Below are 26,806 nucleotides of genomic sequence, written 5' to 3' on the forward strand. Positions count from 1 at the left end.
CAGCAGGCTAACTCTGAAGATATTTGATTGTGTGTGTGTGTGTTTAATTGCCTTATTTTTGCTCTTTTGTTGTTTGCCGCCCTGGGTTCCTTTGGAAGGAAGGGCACGATAATAAATCTAGTAAACAATAGCAAAATAATAATAATAATAATAATAAATATAAATATATCTGGCATCTGCAGATGTAGAAGAATTCCTACATCTGGCTGGAAGAACTGAAGAAACAAGCAAGAATCCCACCGTGGTCAACGTTGCCTATCCCGTCCTGCACTAGCTTCGCTACAAGAGCATTTCATCAAGGAAACCGGCTCCCCAAGAAGCCCCCCATCCCTGGACAAAAGAAGGCTGGGCAGAGGTCTGCCACTGATCCTTCCAGTGCAAACATCCCTACATGCTGCTGGCCAAAGACTGGGGGTGGAGTGGTGCTACACCTGAACAATCCACTTGCTCCTGGTAGTGAACAGCATTGCCTGCCTGGGATCAAACCCCACCACAGGAAAACAACATCAGAGCACAGTGATGGTCTGGAGTCTTCACCATGACAACCAGATGGCTGTGTCTTTCGTAACATATAACGGAGGTGCCATCTGTCTCTTCAAATATTGGACTATCCATTTAATTATCCAGCCGCAGAGAGTTGATCTGGCATATGGATGTAGAGAAAAAATGGTGCTTGTTTGTTCTATGTATTCTTCTCCAAACAGTTACACCATTTGGGACTGTTAGGCTCTTTGCGTTGGATTTAGAGATACTACAATTTGTGCAAAGATGCGTTTCTGCGTCTTGACATTTTCCCCCCTCCAAAGATAATTCCAGAGCAAATCTCTCCCTCCCAGGGATATGTCTCTTGCCCACATCTCACAGCATCTACCTGCCCTGGAATGGAATCCTAAGGCACACAGATTTCAGCATTACACGGACCAGGTACCTGCCTCACATGGGACTAACCAATGTGCAAATGGAATAAGGACGGTCCCTGTCCCCATATAGAGCAAATATCAAAAATATTGTTATATCCAATATTTACTTAACAAGTAAAACTATTCAGCACATGTCAGCATTTATTCAACATTCCCCACCCACAACACACCCTGAAAAGTTGTTTATGGAAGAAGCAGCTCTCACGGCTTCAAATCTACCTGCCTAAGATGCTGGCAGCCTGGATGCAGCAGAACTTGCCAAGGATCCATAGTCTCGCATTGACGTGCAAGAGAGATGATCAAGAAAGAGGAACATGGGAATTGGCCTCGTCTGCCTCCAAGGACCTTAGCCACCTCATCCCCTTTCCTTCCAATCCATCAAAATAATTTCACAACTGCAACCCTTTAGTACCACTTCGCAAACAGACCTTTCCACATTACTCTTTTAGCCACAAAAATAGTTGTTACTAAGTTGTTGAGCACAGTCTACATATTGTCCCTCAACATTTCATATTATTGGGATGTCACATTTTCTAAACACCAGATGTGAGAGATTTTGTATGTGGGGAAATAGAACACATCCCTCAAATTACACACCTGGTGCTATTGCATTTGCTACGTCAGTGTGGTTGCAAAAGCACCAGAGTACCTCAGAGTTATAGCACATGACAGATTAATAGCAGTGAAGGGCGACAACTCCCTTCCCCTACCATTTGCCATCCAATTTTGAACCAACAACTTTGACATAGGCCAATATCTGGAGTCCAAAACTTAGAAGTGTAGAAATTGTAGAGATTCTTAACCACAGAGAACATCTTTCTGCACCATTTTTTGCTGTGATTAACTGACTGAAGAAGACAAGCCTGCGAGAGTGGGAAGATGACTCATTGCAGATTATAATGGAAGATGACACTGCCAGAAGCAGGGACGGATTGGAAATCCCACCCTTCAACCATGCTGAGAGGCTTTGACAGTCAGTGAATTGGCAAACTTAGAGCAACCAAAGATCATGCACAAGCTACCATGTAATCTGTTTTTCTCAAGGCAAGGATCAAAGTTACTTGCGGATTATCACTGTCCAAAGTGTACACGTGCATTTAATTTGGTATAGGCTGTGTGTGTCATGCTGTTCCTGAGGATCTTTCCTTGGATCAGCATCTCCTCCTGGTGCAGCGAGCTTGCACCTTTCTGAACTACAGAAAACTCTTCACCCAGCAAACAGAAGACTGCCAGTTCTCTGGCATGTAGATGGGGAGCTTGGCTGCAGAGACAAATATGTTGGGTCACTGCAAACAGACACCTAGTACCAAATCAACACAGCAAGAGGAGCAGCAGAGGGACACAACCTGCTATGACCATGAGGCAACTTCTGAAGGATGAATATTCATCCCAGTATCTCATTCAAGAAGGGAGACTTGCAAGAATTCTTGAAGAATGGAGAAGTGGGGCAGAAGGTGGAATGACTGCAGACCCTCCATCTTCCCCTTAGCCCTTCCACATTTCTGCCAGGTTCCTCCATGGGGGTAACTTTGTAAAGACCCCAGATTGGTACTGCCATCACTACTAGCCTGATCAGCAGGAGTAGAAGATACTGAGAAGTGCCATGTACACTTCAAACAGCAGAGGGCATCTAGGATGTGGGTTAGCGGAAGCTGCGGTCTCCTACAACTTCCCCTATCCGCCATAGCAATCTTGATGCCTCATCCACATCTGCTTTAGCCCCCAATGAGGTGCCCAGTGCAACATCTGCTGCAACTTCTTGGGATCAGTTTCAGTTGTCACGGCCTGATGACGTGGACAAGGTGCTTGCGATGATGCGGCCAGCAACGTGACCTCTCGACCCTTGCCCTTCTTGGCTTATTGAAGCTTGTCGAGGGGGTCTGACCGAGTGGATCCAGGGTGTGGTCAATGTCACTGTGGGACGGAGGGTTTCCAGCTGCCCTGAAAGAGGCAGTGATTCAACCTCTCCTGAAAAAATCCACCCTGGACCCATTGGTTTGTGATAACTTCTGCCCGGTCACAAATACCCACTTTTTAAGGAAGTTGATTGAGAGGGTTGTGGCACAGCAATTGCAAGTACTCTTGACCCATCCTAGTCTGGGTTCAGGCCTGGTTATGAGACTGAATCGGCCTTGGTCACTCTGACAGATGACCTTTTTCAACAGAAGGACAGGGGGAGTGTGACCTGGTTATTCTTACTTGATCTCTCAGCGGCTTTTGGTACCATTCACCATGGTATTCTTCTGAGCTGACTTGGTGAGATGGGTATTGGAGGCACTGTTTTAGAGAGGTTCCAATCCCATCTCCAAGGTTGTTTTCAGAGAATAGCATTGGGTGATTGTCTTTCAATCCCCTGGCAGTTGTGTGGTGAGGTGCCGCAGGGTACAATCTTGTTCCCCATGCTGTTCTATATGAACACCTTGGGAGCGGTCATCAGGAGATTTGGGGCAAGATGTCAGCAGTACAGTGATGATGATGTTGTTGTTGTTATGTGCCTTCAAGTCGATTATGACTTATGGCGACCCTATGAATCGGTCACCTCCAAGAGCATCTGTCATGAACCACCCTGTTCAGATCTTGTAAGTTCAGGTCTGTGGCTTCCTTGATGGAATCAATCCATCTCTTGTTTGGCCTTCCTCTTTTTCTACTCCCTTCTGTTTGTCCCAGCATTATTGTCTTTTCTAGTGAATCATGTCTTCTCATTATGTGTGCAAAGTATGATAACCTCAGTGTCCTCTGTGATGTTCCTATATTAATGTATATATGGTAAGTGTTGTTGTTTTAGAAGATACATGGTAAGTGGAGTGAAAGAGGAGGGGGATTGACTGGGCAGTAGAATGCGAGATGATTGGCTGAGTGTTTAAAATGGCTGAATGTATAAAAGGAAGAGTGAGAGTGGAATCTGGGGGGAGAAGAGAACTGAGTGGGTTGGTTGGTGGGGTTTAGAGAGTTGTTTGCCAGGAGGGAGGTGGAGTTCAGATTAGTATTGAGTAAAACCATATGCTTATGTGCCTTAAGAAGAAATCTTGTTAATCTTGTTAGCTTTGTTATCTGTAATAAATACTTAATTTGGTTTACCAAAGGCCTGATCCTTGGCTGGGGTTTCACAGACCAGAAGGGAGGGTAAGGTAATGACCAAGGCTGAAGGGGAACTGTAACAAATGGTGGCAGCGGTGAAGAGAATAACAATACCAGTATTCAGAGTCTCTGGGAATACTAGTATTCGGACGTTACTGGTGGTTACCTAGCAGGGGGATCTGTTGAGATCTGTGCTAGAGCGGGGAGGTAAACCAGAAGAGAGTGCGGTCCGGACTGGTGGAGTCCCTGGTGGTGCCTAGAGACAGGCAGTAACCACGTGCCGGTAGGAACCTGACAGGGAGAGCCAGGGAAGGACGCCTCACATGTGGTGGTAGCGGTGGGATACGAACAACAGAGAATCCAGATACAGTGGTGTGGCAAACAGAAATAACAAAACAAGATTACTTGTGAGAGTGACTGGCAAAGAGTGTGTGGCAAAGAGTGAGTGAACTCAAACACCATGGCTGAATACATAAAAATGAAAAGAGAGGAGCTGGTGGAGAAGTGCATAACATTCAATATACCTCACGAGGGTAAAGGGGTAGATGAATTGAGGGTAGCACTTATAGGATTTGCAACTGCCCAGCAAAAACAACCTGTCAGAGAAGAGACCCCAGAAGGATATTTAAGCAATCCCGCTTATATAGAGTACTTGAGAGAGAAGTTAAGATGGGAGGCTGATGAGAAAGAAAAGCAGCGGGTCTTTGAGGCTGAGGAAAAAGATAAACAGCAGGAGTTGGAAGCTGAGAGATTGAGGATGGAAGGTGCAGAGAAGGAAAAACAGAGGGAGTTGGAAATTGAGAGAATGAGATTGGGGTTTGAGGAGAGGGAGAAGCAACGAGCATTGGATGCTGAATTACAAGTAGAAAAGTTAAAATTTGATAGAGAGAAATTTCACTCTGAGGAGACAAGGAAAGAGAGAGATGAAGCAAAAATAAAAATTACTCCAAAGGACTTTGCTGTCTATGAGCCTGGTCAAGATCCTCAAATTTACCTCAGCACCTTTGAAAAAGCAGCTCAGTTGTGGGGGCTACCTGAAGATAAATACATGCAGTATTTATCAAACCTGATTAAAGGGGAATTGGCTGAGGTATACCAATATTTCCCCTCAGACAAGCCCGTCACCTATGCTGAATTCAAAGAAGCAGCAGACTGGGGCCTGATTATTTTAGAAAGCTTTTCAGAAATTGCCAGATACAGACAGGGAGGTCTTTTGTGGAACTGGGAGCAAAGTTGATGGATATATTTGGAAAGTGGATGAGTAGTGCCAAAGCTCAGTCAGTGGAAGAGGTGAAAAGCCTCATGATACTGGATCAATTATACCATCAGTTACCACCAGAAATAAGGCTCCTGGTCAAAGACCGTTCCCCTACATCTGTGCAGGAGGCCGCAGAGATGGCGGATCACTTCGCCTCCAATAGAACTGGCTGGGTGGGGAAAACATCAAGAGAGTTTAAACCCAGACCATATAGTGCTAGCAGAAGGGATGTGGTATCACAGCGAGTGAGTCCTCCATTAAAGTCTGAAGGGCACAGGACACCCCAGAGTGGATCTGTGTACCCTAAAAGTGAGGAGAAATTATGCTACAAATATGGTAGACCGGGGCACCTACGTTTTCAATGTGAGGTTGCCAACCCCAGTAGTAATCCTGCTCAGACAAGGGCAGTGAAAACAGAGCCCAAGGCTTTAGAAACAGCAAAAAAGGTTCAGTTTTGCCAGATAAACTGGACAGAAGTAACAGACCTTGATTCAAGTCTGAGAGAGGAAGTGAGTGTACAAGGGGCAAATTATTGGGCATTGCTTGATACTGGTGCCGCTCAGACATTAATGAGGCCAGATTTAATAAAATCTGAGGTAATATTACCTCAGGAAACTGTGACTATCCAAGGAGTGAGGGGTCAACCAGAAAGTTTGCCTGTGGCCCTGGTGGAAATGACTTGGAGAGGCCGAGAGGGCCGATATAAAGTAGGCATTAATGCCCAGCAACAAGAACCAGTAATACTGGGAAGGGATGTAATGGGCGCCCAAGGAAAGATCTATGCAGTGACCAGACAGCAACTTGGCAGAGAAAAAGAAGCCATATTAAGGGGGGCTGAAACAAACAGGGTGGACTCTGTTAACCAGCCTCAGGTCACCATAGCAACCACTAGCAGGCCTGCTGAAGAAGACAAACTGTATCAAGTGGTCTCTGGGGAAGAAGCAAAGCAATTCAGGGAAGAGCTGCATAAAGATATCAGTTTGAAGCAGGTAAAGGAACAAGCCCTGACCCAACAGATTCCTTTCACTGACAAACTGAGGAATCAAGTTGTGTGTGAGAATGGGATTTTATATGGACTGTGGATGCCTGCTGAGAGAAAGGATGAATGTGAACCAGTGAAGCAATTGATAGTACCTAGCAAATACAGAACCAGATTGCTAGAGGTAGCCCACGATGTCCCATGTGCAGGACATCTGGGAATAAAAAAGACCAAGAGGAGATTGGCTGCACATTATTATTGGCCAAATATCTCCAAGGATGTAAAACAACATTGTCTATCTTGTGGAATATGCCAAAAAGTGGGAAAGAGTGGAGTAAAGACCAAGGCACCCTTAAAGCCCCTTCCTATAATTGGACAACCCTTTTATAGAGTGGGGATAGATTTGGTGGGCCCTTTTTCCAAACCCACAAGGCATGGCAAGAAATATCTATTGGTGGTGGTGGATTTTGCCACCAGGTACCCAGACGCAGAAGCACTGAGATCTGCAGAAGCCCCTGTGGTGGCAGAGGCTTTATTAAAAATGTTTATGAGGCTGGGTTTCCCTCATGAAGTGCTGATGGATCAAGGCAGTGTATTCATGGGAGAAGTGATGCAATGTATGTGGAAATGTTGTGGTCTAAAACATCTAAAGACCACTACTTACCATCCCGCCACTAATGGGTTAACAGAGAGATTCAATGGCGTTTTGAAGGGCATGATCAGAAGCTATGTTCAAGATCACCCACAAGACTGGGATGAACGGTTGGGATGCTTCTTATTTGCATATAGAGAAGTCCCTCAAGAGTCAACAGGCTTCTCACCCTTTGAACTCATGTTCACTAGAAAAGTGAGGGGACCTTTGGAACTATTAAAAAATTCATGGGAAGGAACTCTGGGAGAGTACAAAACTTCTGTAGTAGATTTTGTATTGGAATTCCGCAATAAATTAACATCAATGATGGAAGTAGTGAAAGAGAATTTGAGTCATGCACAGGAGAAGCAAAGTTACTGGTATGACAGAACAGCCAGAGAACGTGTGTATGATGTGGGAGATATGGTTATGGCGTTCATACCCAGGAAACATGACAAATTACAGGCTAACTGGGAAGGACCATATACCATCAGAGAAAGGCTTGACACAGTGACGTATGTAATCACCACAGACCAATTAAACAAAAGCAAAGTGGTTCATGTAAATATGTTGAAGCCTTACCATACCAGGGATGCAAAGGTATTGCAAGTTACCTTATTCCCTGAGGGAAGTGGGCCTGAACTTCCAGATTTGGTACAGGAAAGCAAAGACAAAGGAGGGGTAGATCAAGTAGAATAGTCAGAGGAGGTAGAGGAGGAAGTAAAAGAAGAGATTCTGAGAGTTTTGAAAACCTATAGGAATCTCTTTAGCAACAAACCTGGCCGAACCAGTATAGTTATACATTCCATTGATACTGGAGATCATGCCCCAATCAGATCTGTTCCGTACCGTGCGAATGGGAAAGTTTTGAATGAGATCAAAAAGGAGGTGGAAGATATGCTGCAATTAGGAGTGATCAGGGAATCCATCAGTCCCTGGGCCTCAAGTATTGTCCTGGTTCCGAAAAAAGATGGAACGACAAGGTTTTGCATTGATTATCGGCTAATCAATAAAATTACTGTCCCAGATGCGTATCCTATGCCTAGGGTAGACGCTATGTTAGAGTTATTGGGGGCAGCAACCATTATCTCTACACTAGATCTCTGTAAAGGATTTTGGCAAATGGAACTAGACGAGCAATCCAGAGCCAAAACTGCCTTCAGTACACCAGATGGGTTATATGAGTTTGTGACCTTACCCATGGGACTAAGGAACTCACCAAGTTCATTTCAGAGGCTAATCAATACTGTGTTGCGAGGCATGTCAGATTTTGCAGTGGCCTATATCGATGACGTAGCCATTTTTAGCAAGTCGGTGCCTGAGCATGTCCAACACCTGACAACAGTATTGGAGGCCTTAAGAAAAGCAGGCCTCACAATAAAAGCTAAGAAATGCCAGTTTGGACTAAAGGAAGTAATCTATTGAGGACATAAGGTGGGGAGTGGGAAAATCACCCCCTTATGGAGCAAGGTGGAGGCAATACAAGTGTGGCCGATCCCCTTAACCAAAAAACAAGTAAGGGCATTTCTGGGTGTGGCTGGATTTTATAGGAAGTTTGTGAGAAATTTTGGGGAAATAGCAACCCCCTTGCATGAATTAACAAAGAAGAAGTGTTCTGAGCGTGTGGTATGGACGGATGAATGTCAGAAGGCTTTTGATCTACTGAAGCAAGCCTTGTGCCAAGGACCCATATTAATAGCACCAGACTATGAGAAACCATTCATCGTGGCTACAGATGCGTCGGACCTCGCGCTGGGAGTCGTCTTGCTACAGGAGAGAGAAGGCACTAGACATCCAGTGGCGTACCTGAGTCGCAAGCTGACGCCGAGGGAGAAAAACTATTCGTCGGTCCAGAAGGAGTGCCTAGCGGTCGTGTGGGGACTGAACAAGTTGCGCCCATACGTGTGGGGACGAAGATTCACAGTGGCTACGGATCATCGGGCCTTGTTATGGTTGCAGACTATGAAAAACCATAACACTATGCTGCAGAGGTGGTCCTGGGCCCTACAGGACTATCAAGTGGACTTCCAGTTCATCAAAGGCAAGGACAATGTACTGGCCGATGGACTTTCCAGGCAAGTGGCTGGGACTGCAGTCACGTGACCAGACAGAGGAACAAAGAAAGACATTTTCCCCATAGAGACTTTTATTTGTTAACGCGACGTATAAATCCTGGAACAGGAATAATACTCTGCTGTTGTTTAAGGGGGGGGAAATGTGATGTTCCTATATTAATGTATATATGGTAAGTGTTGTTGTTTTAGAAGATACATGGTAAGTGGAGTGAAAGAGGAGGGGGAGTGAATGGGCAGTAGAATGCGAGATGATTGGCTGAGTGTTTAAAATGGCTGAATGTATAAAAGGAAGAGTGAGAGTGGAATCTGGGGGGGAGAAGAGAACTGAGTGGGTTGGTTGGTGGGGTTTAGAGAGTTGTTTGCCAGGAGGGAGGTGGAGTTCGGATTAGTATTGAGTAAAACCATATGCTTATGTGCCTTAAGAAGAAATCTTGTTAATCTTGTTAGCTTTGTTATCTGTAATAAATACTTAATTTGGTTTACCAAAGGCCTGATCCTTGGCTGGGGTTTCACAGACCAGAAGGGAGGGTAAGGTAATGACCAAGGCTGAAGGGGAACTGTAACAAATGGTGGCAGCGGTGAAGAGAATAACAATACCAGTATTCAGAGTCTCTGGGAATACTAGTATTCGGACGTTACTGGTGGTTGCCTAGCAGGGGGATCTGTTGAGATCTGTGCTAGAGCGGGGAGGTAAACCAGAAGAGAGAGCGGTCCGGACTGGTGGAGTCCCTGGTGGTGCCTAGAGACAGGCAGTAACCACGCGCAGGTAGGAACCTGACAGGGAGAGCCAGGGAAGGACGCCTCACATCCTCATTTTAGCTTCTAGTGATAGTTCTGGTCAGAGCTTGGAAAAGTTACTTTTTTTGAACTACAACTCCCATCAGTCTCAGCCAGCATAGCCACTGGATTGGGCTGATGGGAGTTGTAGTTCAAAACTTGTTCTGACACCCAATTATTTGTCTTTTTCGCAGTCCATGGTATGCGCAAAGCTCTCCTCCAACCCACATTTAAAATGAGTTGATTTTTCTCTTACCTGCTTTTTTCACTGTCCAACTTTCACATCCATACATAGAGATTGGGAATACCATGGTCCGAATGATCCTGACTTTAGTGTTCAGTGATACACTGATAATACCCAGCTCCGTTTCTCTGTAATATCTGAATCAGGAGAGGCCGTGCCAAGCCCTGGACCACTGCCTGGACTTGGTGGTGGGCTGGTTGAGGGCCAATATTTGTTTGTTTGTTTGTTGCGTTTGTATATCGCCCCACAGCCAAAGCTCTCTGGGTGGTTTATAACAATACACTGACTCTCGTTCCTAGCAAGACGGAGGCGCTGTGGGTTGGTGGTTCCCGAGTTCAGATAATTGGTCAGTTGCCTGCTTTGGGGTCGTACTCCCTCTGAAAGAGCAGGTCTGTAGCCTGGGGGTGCTCCTGGATCCATCTTTGTTGCTAGAGTCGAAGGTAACCTCCGTGCCTAGGAGTGCCTTTCACCAGCTTCGGATGGTAAGACTGGTACAGCAGTTTCTGGACAGGGATAGCCTGACCACTGTTGTCCCTGCACTGGTAACCTCCAGGTTGGATTACTGTAATGTGCTCTATGTGGGGCTAACCTTGAGGTTTGTCCGGAAGCTGCAGCTGGTGCAAAATGAGGCAGCGAGACTGCTCACTGGGGCAGGGTATCACCAACATGTCACTCTGCTACTGAAAGAATTGCACTGGCTACCTATTTGCTACCGGGCTAAGTTGAAGGTTTTAGTTTTGGTGTACAAAGCTCTATACAGCTTGGGACCAAGTACAGGTCCCAATACCGATCCTTGAGGGACTCCACTTTCTACAGCCCTCCATTGGGAGAACTGTCCGTTTATTCCTACTCTCTGCTTTCTGCTTCTTAACCAATTCCTTATCCACAAGAGGACCTCTCTTCTTATTCCATGACTGCTAAGCTTCCACAGAAGTCTGTGGTGAGGTATTGATTTTAACCTTTTAAAAAATGTTTTTAAAGCTTTTTTAAAAATGTTTTAAAGATGTTTTGTTTTAGTATGTTTTTAATGGTTGTTGTGTTTTTAATATATTTTGAAGTCTGTTTTTATGATTTTTAAAGTGTTTTTAGTGCTTTTGTTTGCCACCCTGTGCTCCTACTGGGAGGAAGTGCAGGATATAAATCAAATAAATAAATAAATAAAGGAGAGAGAAAGCTCCAGGACTCAAGAAAATGACCAGAAGCAGGGAAGGAGGCCGCAGAATGCCCACCTCCTGTGCTGCCTCAAGGTTTCAGTTGCCACTTGAATTCTCAGGACAGAACCCAACCTGTGTCAGTCACTCTGAAATATCTGAGTGCTCTGTACATCTGCCAGCATCTGTTTAATTGTGCTGCAGCACATATTTTAAAAACGGGTATTTTAAATCTAACAAAAAAAATGAAGTTGCTTTGCAATCTGCCAGTTGGCGTCTTATTTCTCTGGTAAACAGAAGTACTTTTCTAACAAGATGCTTAAAGCCTAGTTTCATATAAGATTAAGAATATTTACACAGCAGGAGATATTTATCACTGAACAGCTATTTAAAAAATCAGCTCTGAAGCCAAATAAAGATATAGTGCATCAGCCACTTCAGAGAGCAACAGACCTCCAAGAACGTTTAAGGGTGAGAGATGGTTTCCTGGGAGCAAACGGCTCCTTTGCAGACTAATCCTGCACACATTTCCTTACGGAAAGGAACCCTGCAGGACCTACCCTTCATTATTGCCCTACCTCCCTTGCTCTCCAAAGGCCTTGTTTTAATCTTGTTTTTAAAAAAGGGCAAGCATGACATTCACTGATCATTACATGAAAGCATCTATCATATTACAAATGGCCGATGTAAACCGAATAGCTGCTGAAGCTTCTATTGGTTGCAGGGGGGGGGGGAGAGAGACAGAAGGGAATTCTTCTCAACAGGCCTCAACACCTTAGCCTGATTACTCTGTAATGGGAAAGTCCGTATAATAGTTTCAAATACGCATATAATGTGCTGAAATCATTTACAGTTGAGTACAGTACAAGATAACAGGTCTGGGCAGCCAGCCAGTGTGCCATGTGAACTGTCAATATGAAGGAAGAGGAAATCCTTATATGGTGAAGTTAAGCTGACTAGTTGAGAAAGAAAGACTCTTTTGGAGCTTTGATGAGAGCCTGATCAGAAGTAGCAAAAAGCAGATAAGACCACAGGAACACACCTTCCCAAAGAAAAGAAAGGGTATAAAAAGCCAGGCTTCATAGCACTCAGGGCCCCTCAGCTCTGCTAGAGTGGGGGGTCGAAGAAAGCTGGACAGAACCATCCATGACATCTGATGGGTGATGTATCATGACATGCATTCCTATGTCCTTTGTACGTGGGATGCTTAACTCAGTCCTTCAACTACTGTACCTTGTTTTAATTAAGATGTGCCTTCAGTTTTATACTTTGATGTTAAATAGATATCCAGCCATTTCTTTTGTGCAGATATATATATTTCTATTTGTTCTGTTTTCTGGTTCTGCAGTGATGGCTAAGACCACCTAGAATGCATTTTATTAAATGTAGTGTGCAAGATATGAAGAAATAGCATATATTATAAACACCATTCTGCTGTCTGAAGTCTGACTCCCAAATAGAAAAGTTCTGGTACCTCCCAAAACACAAGAATTCTTGAGTGGAGTCTCCTATTTTTTTCTCCGCCTACACTAGACGACTGCTGTTGATAACCTGGGAGTTTAGGTGACCTAACGTTTGACATACGCAGTAGATACAGGGGAAGGGAGAAAGCAAGATCCCTTGACCCTGTGCCTTCACTGGAAAGGGGGCTAGTCTTGCCGGTAACAACTTCTATTGGCAAGAAAGCAATATGACAACGTTCAAAGACTTTACAATTCAAGGAATAGTTATGTAATATGATAAAACAATACAGAAAAATGGAGTGCATTTTCCATTTTATTAGTGCCCACAAATAAGAGATTATAGTAAAAAACTGTAAGAGATATCAATATTAGAGACCTTGCACTATTTGAGAAAGTGTTAGCATCTAAGCAACAAAAAGGCCAATTATCTATAATATATACTACTTTTTATTAGATACAGACTATAATGATGTAAATTTGATAAAATCAAAATGGGAAAAAGAAGTTAGTCAGGTCCTGGGCTTTAATTCACAAACCCTAAACAACTTGAGACCAAGTGCCTGAAGGACTGTGATTCTTTATGTTCCACCTGATCACCAAGATCCTCTGATGGGCACTTCTGGTGGTTCCCCACATGGCTCCTGAGCTGCAGTTGGCCTTCACTAGGGACCAAGACTTTAGTGTGGCAGGCCATGCCCTGTGGAACTCCCTGCCGGTAGAGGTTCGGTTAGAACCAACCTTCTTTTCTTTCAGACATCTTTTGAAAACTACACAGGGCTTTGCAATACGAGTTTTCTTTTTTAACTAGTCTGCGTTTATTGATTATGCTTTTATGGAACGTTATGCTGATTTTATTTTTCATATGTTGTATTCCGTCTTGACATATTTTTGTTAAAGTGTAGATTATAAAAACATAATTAAAAAAATAAATATCTGATGAAAAATGGAATGTGTACATGGGGCAAAAGTTCGATTAATGTGGCAATGAAGGAAAGCTTCTATAAAACATTATTCACACCAGAAAGTCTATCAAGGATGTTTCATGAAGTGTTAGAACTTTTTTGAGGGGTGTACCATAAAGAAAAAGGTTATTTTGCCCATATATGGTAGCAATGCAGCCAAATCAGGATTTTTTGGAAGATATTGCGTATCATTTTTAGCATATGATTGCATAAGATAAATTACAGGATACAGCCCACAAATGAACCAATTGCAACGCTGTTAGACCATATCAACCAGCAGGCAAAGTTCAAAGGATCTGTTGATGCAATTCAGATAAAATGTAAATATACTGCCTTCAAGTTGATTCTGACTTATGGCAACCCTATGAATAGGGATTTCATGAGACTGGCCCAAGGTCACCCAGTGAGCTTCATGGCTATGTGGGGATTCAAACCATGGTGTCCAAGGTCGTAGTCCAACACCTTAACTTCTGGAAAAGCAGTGACCTTCCAAAAATTGACTAGTGGTTAAGGAAAGTGTGAGAGCCAGTGTGGCGTAGCGATTAGACCAGGGTTCGAATCCCCACACAGCCACGAAGCTCACTGGGTGGCCTTGGGCTAGTCACTGCCTCTCAGCCTCAGATGAAGGCAATGGTAAACCACCTCTAAATACCGCTTACCATGAAAACCCTATTCAGAGGGTTGCCATAAGTCGGGATTGACTTGAAGGCAGTACATTTACATTTCAAGCATGATTGCACAAGAGTAAATCCCACTGAACTCAAAAAGCATGCAAATAATCAAACCTGCCCTCCCCTCCATCTCTCTCCTGTCCCCTCCCTCTTGCCCCTTCCTTCTCCTTTCCTTCACCCCTCCCTTGCCCTCCCCATCCCCTTCCAATCCCCTCCTTCCCCCTCCCCCTCCCATGGTCAGTTTTACCTATCCCAGGACTACAACCGGGGAGACCAGGGTTCAAATCCCCACACAGCCATGAAGCTCACAAGGTGACCTTGGGCCAGTCACTACCTCTCAGCCTCAGAGGAAGGCAATGGTAAACCCCCTCTGAATACCACTTCCCATGAAAACCCTATTCATAGGGTCGCCATAAATCAGAAAGGGAAAATGCTAATAATCTAGATTTCCCAGCAAATGTAGTAGCCTTTTTATTTTGTATTGGAAGACAAAGAAACCTGATGAGATGATAATATGGATACTCTTAGTATGATACAATTTAATATTTATGTTTACTTAACTAAATATGATATACAATTTGATCAATGTACAATGTAAAAATGTTTTGCAATCATGGGCTTTATTATAAACAAACTAACACACACACATTCGTTAGTCTGGCCTTCCCCATCAGTCCCAGCCAGCACAGCCCATGGTCAGGGATGATGGGAGTTGTAGTCAACAGCAGCTGAAGGGCAAGGCTGATTCCCTCCTCCATCCTGCAGGCCTCTCACAGTGCATGACTAAATGGAGCTGTTTTAATGAACTGGAAATTTTGCTCCTCCACCCGCCCGCTTGCCATCCACAGGCTGTGGATCTCCAGCCCTGCAGGGAATAGATCTGCACAGCTTGGGTGCATTAACACAGCAAACTGCAAATCTTTGTCCCTTCTGGTCAGTTTCACATAACTTTTAAAATGCAATAAAGTCGATGTCCTTTCCCCAATCCTGAAAAAAGAAATTGGGGGGGGGGAGAGTCTCCCTATGCCAATATTTATTATATTTGTATTGAGTGGTATCTAGCCAACACATCTCATCACCTCAAGGATTTATGCTTGTGCAATCCAACTTTCTTCCCTCTTCTCCAGCATACCCCCTAAGTCTGTTCCAGGTGGATAACCCTTTGGAGAAGATTTGGAGAAGGTGCAGGGCATAAACGGGGGCAGGGAGGAGAGGGTGGGAAAGTTCTGTTGCAAAAGGGTAAATCCTTGCACCAATGGGCTGTGCCAGTTGGACTGCACCCATTTTTTATGTAAACCACTAAAGAAATGTTTATTATATTAAGAGGTATAAACATTTAATTAATAAATAAATAATATTTAGATACTGAATTCACACAATGTCATTAAAGCAGTAGCAATTAGATACTTAACTTGCTTGCCTAACGAGAGTAATTTACTATTCCTAATGTTAACCTTCTTGAGGAGAGCCTCTAATCAACCTAGCAGATAAGCCATCTGCAACCTGAAATACTTTAAATGCCAAGTCTTACAGGCTTCCAACACAGGCCAGCTGCTCAGAGATACGAAGTGTGGCATACCACTTGTTAAAGGGAAACACCAGAGCCATGCACTTAACGAAAACAACAGATCTGCTCCTACCCCTCCCACCCTGCATGTGCGCGCACGCACACACGCACACACACAAAATCAGCACAGCTTGGCAGGAGTTATACTTTGCCGCAAGCACTGAGATTCTCACCCGACCCCCCAGTCTTTGGGGAAAAGGGACTGGAAATAGGGAGCTCCTAAAAAGCAGAAGGAGCCAACAATTAACACTTTGAGCTCCTTTCTTGACAATGGAAGTACGTAACAGTAACCCCTAGTTAGAAACAGACTACAAACCTTGACTTCCAGTTGTGGTTTGTTTTGAGAGAAACCAACCATGAGTGCTGGTTCATACATAAAAGATAAGACAGCCACTCTGCGGTTTGCTTCTCTGCTCCAATCAGGTGGAGCGACACAGGCGTGACTCAAGAGTGTACTAGCAGCACGCTGTTCATTCATGGAAATCCACTGTTGATTTCAGGCTGGCTTACCATGAGTATGAAACAGGCCAGTTATGCTGAAACAGAATCCAAGGCCCTAGAAAGCTTCCCTCTTTGCAGAATAAAATGTTATATTTGATGTCAGATGGCACACTCCCCTTCCTGCCAGAGAACTCAGTCCTGTACAAACTGGTCCAGCTCTTTGGGCAAGCAAATGGCAACTCCAAGAGGAGGAGGACGATTGTTTTCCCACTCCCAAGCACTGCGCTGACCCAACCAGCTTTGCCAAGCCAAGAATGCTGTCGGCAGGAGGGAAAGGGCTGGGCAAGGCAGGGTTCCACTTCTTTCACATGTGCATTTTTTTAATCAAAATGGCTGCATTCAGACATCACATTCCCCAGTCCTCCAAGCCATGGTATGAATGACAGGTGACCATAATGGCTGGATGCAACTACTGGGAGAGACACAGGCAGAGGGGCTGGCACATGGACAGTTTTTCCAGGGCTCTGAAGCAAGGGCAGCCAAATGTATTTTATTCAACTGGAGAAAGGAAGGAGAATACCACAACATGCTGAACAATCACAACACAGAAAGACTAAAAAATTCTCACTTACAACACTGGGAGGCAGCAGAGGGCAGTGTTTGCTTCTGGACTTCTTCCGTAAATGAATGCTAAAGGGGGGGAATGAGTACAGATAAAGCATCTACTAAAACAATTAACAGGAGACAATGACTATCCCATTTAGGAGAACTGTTCTTCTCCTTCATCACAGCAACACTCTCCTCTCCCCAAGGGAACATCTGCACTCTTTCACACCAAGGCTCCTGGACACCTGCCCCCGAGGTCCAGAAAGAATTTGCATAATCTGAGTTTGATTTCACATATACAGCTCTGCCCTGATTTCTCCCCTTGTGCAAATTTCAGATTGGAAAAGGGACAGAGAGGAATGAGGAGGGGGCTGGGACTTTCACACTGGGATGTTGTATCCCCTGCTCTGTGCTTTTATCTTTCTTGTAAACTGCCTTCAGTTTGGAGGGGTAGAATGTAAATGCTTAAATTAATTAATTGCAAGAAAGTATTGAGGGGAAGGGGGACACAGGTTGGTCTAGAAGAGAGGGTCTTCGGTCTTTTCAGAAACAGGACCCACCTTTAACCAATACATGCATTTGGGGACCCATTTCTTGTAGTAGTAGTAGTTAAATGTTGTTATTGAATTTATATCCGGCGCTTCCTCTCAAAGGAGCCCAGGGTGGCAAACATATCAACAACAAAAAAGCATTCCAAAAACAGTTAATATGTTTTCAGATTGTGCACTGCACATTCAGACTGCATGGCTTCCAGAGTGGGTCTGGCCCCATAAGACCATCCTTGGATCCCACCCACCCAACCTGCTTATAGCCGCACAGTTGCCAGGATGCTTCTATCAAAGAGTCATGTCAAAAGTCAGAAAACATCCCACATCCTTTCTTGCAAATCAGGGAACCGTTAGCCCTTCAGATGTTTCTAAACTAAAACCCCCATCATCCCTGCCCATTGGCCATGCTTGCTGATGGGGGCTGCAGTTCAGCAGCATCTGGAGGGCCAAAGGTACCTGTTGTAAACAAACAAATACTCTCACCCCTTAACACAAATGCCCTAGCTCCCCCTGGCATCTAGCTTCCTATGCGTGGGGAGAACAGTTCTAGAATAGCTTTCCTCTTGCTTGTTGGGATGTTTATTCAATAGGCAGCATTCCATCATGCAAGCATCTCCTTGGACTCTCAAATCATACAATCTGGAGACAAGTATACAATTTCATCTGTGGTTTGCAAGAACTAGTCCAAATCCTCAGAGGATACCTAAAGGAGTTTGGCCATGCTCCAGCAAGTGTTCCCAAAGTAGGAATGCATCAAGCAAAGCAGAGAAAACATACCCACCTCATCATCTTCCTTCAAGGAGTTTATCTGGTTTAACTTCCTAGCCCAGTATTTGGCTTCCTCTTCTGGAATGTCTGTAGGACAACAGAGTAAGCAGGCATGTACTTAATGTGTGTTTATTATATGTATATTCTATTATCGCATGCCCCTACCCCACTCCAGAGGCTTCCCACTCAGAGTGCCAACGAACTCCACACCTGCCCAGCCTCAGCAATGCCAGAACCCTAGGGTTAGACATGTACTTTTAAAAGCAAAACATGCGTGCACAGAATAGCCATGCACCTTAAAATAGCACATGACCAGGGATACTGGCTTACTAAAGAACAAAAACCAAAAACACACACCACACACAAACCTCTGCTATACAAACTCCAAGGCTTTCTAATTCTATTGTGAACAGAAAGAAACATAAAGACCACTTGCCAGTTGAATACCTACTATGCTGAGCCCTAAAACGCTCAGAGAAAAACCCCTTCAGCCTCTGAGACATGTTTAGGTGCCAAGTGCACGTAGCAATGGGGAGAGATGGGCGTGATTTCTTGGGCATGGGTGGAAGGAGGCAGAGGAGGGTAAGAGATGGGGAAAGCGAGGGAGGCAGCAGCAGCTACAGCAGACACCGTATCAAGAAGACTGATGTTTAATTCATGATCCTTTCCTGCTTTTCAAATTAGACTGAGAAACAAAGGAAGTAAAAAAGGATTGCAGATGCAAGTCAGAAGAACAGCTCTGCCCAAGAACTCTTTTCAGATGGAAACCCCAGGAAACACCACAAATCCAGCAACATAAAAGTCAGTTTCTTGCTGGTTCTTTCAAGCACTAAGGAAAAACCAGGAGTATATACATGCTACCCCAATTCCAGAATGTTTGGAATTCTGACTAAGAAAGGAAAGGAAAGGAAAGGGAGATTGTGCTGTCCTCTTCTCATCTCTAAATCCATCATGAGGGGTAGCATTCCTGTGATAGGAGCAGATGCTCGGAACATGTCCCTGCTTAAAAACTTCCCAGAAAACTCTGACAGGACATGTGAGCAGCAGAGTGCTGAGACCCTCTTGTACTCTGCAGATATGGGGAAAGGATCTGCAATTATGCTGAGCCCAAAATGCAACCCATCCCCATTAACCAAAACATGTTTAAGGTTCCTTCTAGCTCAGCCCTTCCCAACCCAGTGCCCTCCAGATGTTTTGGACTACAACTCCCTTCAGGTTCAGCCAATGCAGAGCTAGCTCCTGAGCCGCCAGAGACAAGCCACACAGGCAAGAACTCTACATCAAAAAATCAGGAATGAACAGCTCCTCCTCAGAAGTGCCCCTGGCTTGCACTGCACACGCAGACAGGCAGAGAACACCCAAGGTTCTGCCACAGCTCAGGCTCATGGGTTAATTCCCATCACATGCTTCTGTGCATCTTCTTTGGGATAAGATTCTTTCTTTTCCAAACACCACCCAAAACATGCAGCAGTCCCACACGAAGTCATTATATTCTCTCCGGCTTCAATAGAAAGAAAGCCTTTAGCCAATTGGGAAATGGCTCATGGGAGGGCTTTTAAGCCAGTTAAGCCAAAAGCTTGCTCCCTGGACAAACATGCGGAACCAAACACACACATGTACCACTTTTTCCAAGTCCATTTCATCACACAGTGGAGGAACTCTTTCGCCTGGGAAATGAAACACAAGACTTCTAAATATATCTGGTGGGGTGGGGGATATTGCTATAGCAAGAGAAGAGAGAGAGAGAGAGGATCTGGTCCTCTGAAAGTGAAAAGGAAGGACACTGACTGGGGTGGGACCCACAAGGTTAACAATTCTTCTACAGTTGTGCAATCTCTATCCTGAAAGCCACAGCTACCGTGAGGAACCCCTGCATATGCATGTCACCGGGATGTCAAGACCCAGTTGGAAAGGGTTGAGCTTTTAGTCCTGGAGAGCCCATCATGGCATTTCCCTGATTCTCAGCCTCCTTAAACTGCAGGCATCTGAGGTGTCAAATGCAATCTCCTTGCCAGCTGCCAAGGCAGTGGCTCAAAGCTAAAGAAAGGTCTGGGCAAGCAGGATAGCTAAGCTCTACGTGAGCCTCCTTTGTGGCCACCAAGGGCAAAGATGGAAGCAGAAGTATTTCTGCTCTCTTCACATTGGGATAGCCAAGGAAGTGTCACCTTTTCACCACATCCCTTTCGACAGGCAAGGGAGGAGAGGCTTGGTTTATGTCAGGGCTGGGGAATATCTGTAGCCCTCCAGATGTTGGTGGACTACAAACTCCTTCCACTGGCCACGCTGGTTGCCAGGGCTGATGGGAGCTGGAGTCCACAACATCTGGAGGGCCACAGGCATTCCCTATCCCTAGTTCATGCAGAGGCAGGCAGAAAGAGTTAACCTTCGGGCAAGGAGGTCCCTCCTCCCCTGCCCTCAGCACTTCAGACACACCTAAGCCTGCTGCTTTCACCTGGCACAGACCTCAGCTCTCACTCTCAGGGCGATTGATATGAGCCATTCCCATGACCTTTGGGAAGAGGTCCAGCTCAAACTAAGCCCTGAAAACCAGCCAGCCAGCCCTGCTCGCTCCCACTTCATCCATAACATTAAGTGGCAGCTTGCTCAGGATCTATCTGGAAAAGACCCTCTTTGGGAAGCGGACTTAAAACTGAGGGAGGAGAACAAGCCTTAGCCAATGGCCCATGCTGTGTTCGAAAGACAGGAGGCAAGCAGGGCCAGCAAGAGCTGGCTCCACTGGCTTCCCAGATTTCTTCCAGAATGAAAATATAATCGTATCTGAAAAAGATAATCATATGTTCTTGGAAGATACTGTTTCCTTGCAACAGCATAAACCTATACTAAAGAGGAAGGCACACAAATTGCTATGAATATTTACAGCTTGGGCATAGTTCTGAATAGCTGAGAGTAAGTCGGTGGGCACCGGTAGCATTTGGGATCTCCTTGCCGATGCTCTATTACAACTAGAGCAACAATTTCCCTATGCCAGGCTGATCCTGCGTGGGGATTTTAATGCCATACTGGGAAGTGCTGGGTTGGACCTTGGGGTTTCTCCAAGTCATGGCCCAAGTCCTCATTTCGCATGGACTACAGAGTTTCTTCAGATCTAGCAATGAATGAGCAGGGCAGCAGATTATTAGATCTCCTGCACTTGTTTCATTTAGAATGTCTGCATGGTTCCCCCATAGATGCATCTAAAGGGGCGTATACATAGTTAACCAGCAGGGGCGCCAGCGTTATTGATTATATTTTTATATCCAATGAGTTATACCCACTAGTTTCCAATTTTGATCTGGTAAACAGAGTTGATAGTGACCACTTCCCTCTCTCAACGTTCTTAAAGCTCCAGCATCCTGTCCCTATCCCAGCTCAATCGAGTTTAGAGGGAATCTTGGTGACAGAAAGGAGAGTGCACTGGTCCAATGTCCTCATTGTCAACTTTAAAGTTACATAAATCTTCTGTTGTCATTACTTTAGTCTTCTTGACATTAAGCTGTAGTCCTGCTTTTGTGCTTTCCTCTTTAACTTTCATCAGCATTCATTTCAAATCATTACTGGTTTCTGCTAGTAGTATGGTATCATCTGCATATCTTAAATTATTGATATTTCTCCCTCCAATTTTCACACCTCCTTCTTCTTGGTCCAATCCCGCTTTCCGTATGATATGTTCTGCATATACATTAAACAAATAGGGTGATAAAATACACCCCTATCTCACACCTTTTCCAACTGGGAACCAATTGGTTTATCCATATTCTGTCCTTACAGTAGCCTCTTGTCCAGAGTATAGGTTGCGCATCAGAACAATCAGAGGCTGTGGCACCCCCATTTCTTTTAAGACATTCCATAGTTTTTCATGATCTACACAATCTACACAATCAAAGGCTTTACTATAATCTATAAAGCACAGTGTGATTTCCTTCTAAAATTCCTTGGTCCGTTCCATTATCCAATGTATGTTTGTGATGTGATCTCTGGTGCCTCTTCCCTTTCTAAATCCAGCTTGGACGTCTGGCACTTCTCGCTCCATATATGGTAAGAGCCTTTGTTGTAGAATCTTGAGCATTACTTAACCTGCATGAGATATTAAGGCAATAGTTCGATAATTACTGCATTCCCTAGGATCCCCTTTCTTTGGAATTGGGATGTATACGGAACGCTTCCAGTCTGTGGGCCATTGTTTAGTTTTCCATATTTGGACGGATTCAGTCTCAGTAGCTTGTAGTAACTCTATTGGTATGCCATCTGTTCCTGGTGATTTGTTTCTTCCAACTATTTTAAGAGCAGCTTTCACCTTACATTCTAAAATTTCTGGTTCCTCCATGAATCTGTCATCCTTGCATCTCTTTTAAATAGTTCTTCAGCATATTGCCTCCATCTTCCTTCTATTTCATCTCGGTCAGTCAGTGTGTTCCTCTATTGATTATTCAACATCCCTACTCTTGATTTAAATTTCCCTTTAATTCCTCTAATATTTTGGAATAGGGCTCTTGTTCTGCCCTTTTTGTTGTCCTCTTCTATTTCTATACAGTAACTCTTGTAATAGTTCTCTTTGTCCCTACGTACTAGTCACTGTATTGTTGCATTTAGGGTTCTAACCCTGTTTCTAGCTCCTTTTGCTTTTGCTTTCCTTCTCTTTAACCATTTTAAGAGTTTTTTCAGTCATCCATTGAGGTCCTCCTCTCTTTTTAGAGGTATTGTCTTTTTGCATTCTTCCCTGATAATGTCTCTGACTTCACTCCATAGTTCTTCTGGTTCTCTAAGTTTAAAGCCTCAAATCTGTTCCTTATTTGATCTTTATATTCTTCTGGGATATTTAAATTGTATTTGGGCATGATGATTGCTTTGTTGTTCTTCTTGAGCTTTACTCTGATTTTTGATATGACCAGTTCATGATCTGTACCGCAGTCTACTCCTGGTCTTGTTTTCGCAGAAAGTATGGAACTTCTCCATCTTCTGTTGCCAATTATATAATTAATTTGATTCCTATATTGACCATTTGGTGATGTCCACGTGTACAGTCGTCTTTTCGGTTGCTCAAAAAATGTGTTCGCAAGAAACATATTATTGGCTTCACAGAATTCAATCAGTCTTTCTCCTGCTTCATTTCTGTCTCCTAAGTTCTTCTCTGTTCCCTACTTTTGCATTCCAGACCCCCATGATTATCAGAACATCTTGTTTTGGTGTGTGATCAACTTCCTCCTGTACTTCTGCATAAAATCTCTCCAATTCTTCTTCTGCATTTGATGCTGGAGCGTAGACTTGGATTATGGTTATGTTAACAGGTTTCCTGTTTAATCTCATTGATATCACTCGCTCACACCTTGCGTTGTAGCTCCTAATTGCTCTTGCTACATCACTTCTCACTATTAAAGCAACCCCATTTCTTCTTAATTTCTCATTTCCTGCATAAAATATTTTGTAGTTGCCTGACTGAAAGTGTCCCATTCCTGTCCACTTTAATTTACTCACACCAAGTATTGTAATGTTCATACGTTCCATTTCTTGCTTGACAATTTCTAACTTTACCTGGTTCATGCTTCTCACATCCCATGTTCCTATTGTGTGCATCATACAACTCCGGACTCTCCTTTCGCATCTGTGCGCATCAGCCTCTGGGCTTCCTTTCAGCTTTGACCCAGCTGCGTCATTAGTCACAAAGCTACTCGTACTTGTCCTTTGTTCTTCCCCAGTAGCTCGCTGAGTGCCTTCTGACCTGGGGGCCTCATCTTCCAGCACTATCTCGTGTTGCATTTTGGATACTCTGTTCATAAGGTTTGCGTGGTAAGAGGTATTCAGAGGTGGTTTATGTGATATCCTTATATGTTAAAAACTGTAAATATGGTAAGTGCGGGTTTATATAGGGATATATGGTAAGTGAATTGAGTAAGAGGGGGGACAGCATGGCTAGAATGCGGGAGAATGTTGGATGATGATTGGCTGAGTGTTTTGAGTGGCTGAAGGTATAAATGAGAGGATGACAGTTGAGTTGGAGAGGTTGGTTGGGGGGAGTTGAGAGGAGAGTGATGGGAAAGGAGTTGAAGTGGGAGGCAGTTGGGACTGAGTTGACAGAGTTCCGAGGGAGGTTTGGATTCTATTAGGCTGATATTTGGACAGAATATATAAGACTGGAAACATAAAGAGTGACACTATACGAAACCATACGCTTGTTAGACATACCTTACATAATCTTGTTATTTCCTGGTGTTGTCAAATAAATACTTTTGTTGGTTTACCAAAAGCCTGATCCTTGGCTGGGGATACACAGACCAGAAGGGAGGGCAGGGTAATTACCAAGGCTGGAGGGAAACTGTATCAAATAAACGGTGGCAGCGGTGAAGGGAGATACTGTAACATCGTCAAGTATCCAGAGCAACCCAGGACTGTAGGCTTTATAGACAAAGATACAGGGGGGTTGTGGACAGCAAGGGCACCCAGACACAAAGTAACAAGCCATAGGGAGACTAAGGTGAAGTCTCTAGCAGTATTGTTTACAGGGAGTGGCTAGTGGTGCTGCTTAGCAGTGGGATCTTGAGAGATCTGTGCTAGAGCAGAGTGAGAAAAAAATAAAAACGACGATCCTGACTGGTGGTGTCCTGAGGTGGTGCCTAGTGAAAGGGGGTAGCCACAAGCAGGTGGGAACCTGACAGGTGGAGCCAAAGGAGGGATCATCACAGTTTACCATTGCCTTCCTCTGAGTTTGGATGCATTTTAGCCTGGTGTTTCAGCTGTGACCATTCCGCCTTGGGTGCCCCTGCTAGCCTCTTGGTCTAGGCTCCTAACAGCATTGCTCTCAGCTTCTTTGACACCCTCAAACCCCCTCACCATGTTAAGGTGTGCATCCTAAAGGGCTTAGCCTTAGGGCTTGAAAAAGTCCTCCTGTCTTGTATACCGCTTTATATTTCAAAAAATCTCAAAGTGGTTTACGTTTCAACAAAAATATAAATTCTGCATTTAATACAGTTGCTAATAAGAAGAAAAACAATAATTCACATTTTAAGTAACATAACTGAGCAATAAATCTCTAAAGACAGCAAAGTCGGCGCCAGGCGTACTTCCTCGGGGAGACTGTTCCATGGTGGCCCCCGAACTATGGCACACTCTCCCCGAGGAAGTACGCCTGGCACCGACTCTGCTTTCTTTTCGGCGGCAGGTCAAAACCTTCCTATTCTCTGAAGCATTTTAAGCTACACTGATTTACTTTAAAAATTGTTATTGTATTTGATTTTTGACTGTATTACTAGTATTATTTTGTTATTCATTGTATTTTTATGCTATTTTATGTTCACCGCCCAGAGAGCTATCGCTAGTCGGGCGGTATATAAATCTAATAAATAATAATAAAATATAAATAAATAAATAATAAATAAACAATGTACATAACATGAAAACAAAGTGAATCATATACAAAACAAAGAAAAGAATATAACAATTATAAAATATTGTCTAAAAATTTCCATGAATATTAAGATAAAAGCATGCATGCAATATCTTAAGCCTGTTTTAATTGGAATTAACTACTGAAAGGAAATCAACTACTAAAAATGGACCCATACAGTGGGCACCAGCATTGGAGAACCAAGAAAAAAAGATGTGTCTTCGACCTCCACAGAGGATTCGGGGGCGCTGCAACTGGCCGGTTACACTCACCAAAAGGTAACTCAAATCTTGTATCCAACAAAATCTGATGAGGTGTTGGGTTTTTGGTGCCACAGACCTCGTGGCCCCTCATCAAGACCTCTGCTTCCAGTGTAGCCCACTCCCCAGGGCCTTCCTAAAAAGAGGAACTGCATCATTAACTTCACCACAACGTTTCCCAATCACATTCCCCACTTTTCTCATGTTGGTTCATGTGTCACCTCACACTCCATAGGTCCAAAAATCACTACAATATCTATTTAAAGAATTTACCATTCAGAAGTAGCGTGGCCATGTACAAAAAAAGATGTAAATACAAAACACAAAACAAAAAGGTAAAATGGTAATAATACATTAAAGCCATCCGTAGAACTCCTGCAGAGGGACGACGGCTATTCCAGGAAGCGGCCTGGACTTTGGGAGGAATTTAAGCTTCTGCAGAAGACAGAGTCAAAGAGGCCAGCACCACAGCACAGAGCAATGTTGTTTCTGTTACTACAATTTATTTATACACTGCTTTCTGGCAGTCCAAAGGCCTCAAAGCAATGAACAATATGTGGACTGATTTATATATACATATACACACATAGTAGGGTACAACAAAAGAAGCACTGAAACAAACCCTGTTCTGTGGCTGTGGCAGAATTACACAAGTGCTTTCACCTGCAGACTGGAAGCTTGAGACCGATAGTCTTCCAGGGACAAGAGAAACCCTCCTGGTCTAAACTGGCTTTGAGCAGAAGGGTGAGGAGGTTTGCTTTCATTCGTGGCCCTTTTTTGTTTTTTGAACAGCAGTTTCCCACTGAACGCTAGAAAACAGTTCGGAACTCGAAGGTGGTGTGAGGAGATTGGAGTTCCTTTATTTGCATGCATTAGGTGGGTCACCTGGTACACTCAGTTGTGGTAAGGCAGGACCCTGGCTGAATTCAACACTGACCGGGGGGGGGGGCATCTTTAGTAAATGATCCCATAATTTTTGGGTTTTATATGACCCTCCGTGGCGCAGAGTAGTAAGCGGTGGTAACGCAG

The 26,806-nt window shown here is 44.1% G+C and overlaps 1 protein-coding gene across 2 annotated transcripts in view; it reads right to left on the reverse strand.

The window, feature by feature from the left end:
• UNC13B (unc-13 homolog B) overlaps nt 1–26,806 on the reverse strand; it is a 285,289-nt gene that overhangs the window by 196,750 nt on the left and 61,733 nt on the right. For both annotated transcript variants that reach the window (XM_061612817.1, XM_061612815.1), the window contains exons 5-7: nt 25,790–25,913; nt 18,153–18,226; nt 16,850–16,907 (exon numbers count right to left, since the gene is read on the reverse strand). In XM_061612817.1, the coding sequence (XP_061468801.1) occupies nt 16,850–16,907; nt 18,153–18,226; nt 25,790–25,913 (256 nt within the window). The remainder of the gene's footprint in view (nt 1–16,849; nt 16,908–18,152; nt 18,227–25,789; nt 25,914–26,806) is intronic.

This window comes from Rhineura floridana, chromosome 1 (genome assembly GCF_030035675.1).
Source record: "Rhineura floridana isolate rRhiFlo1 chromosome 1, rRhiFlo1.hap2, whole genome shotgun sequence".
NCBI lineage: Eukaryota > Metazoa > Chordata > Lepidosauria > Squamata > Rhineuridae > Rhineura > Rhineura floridana.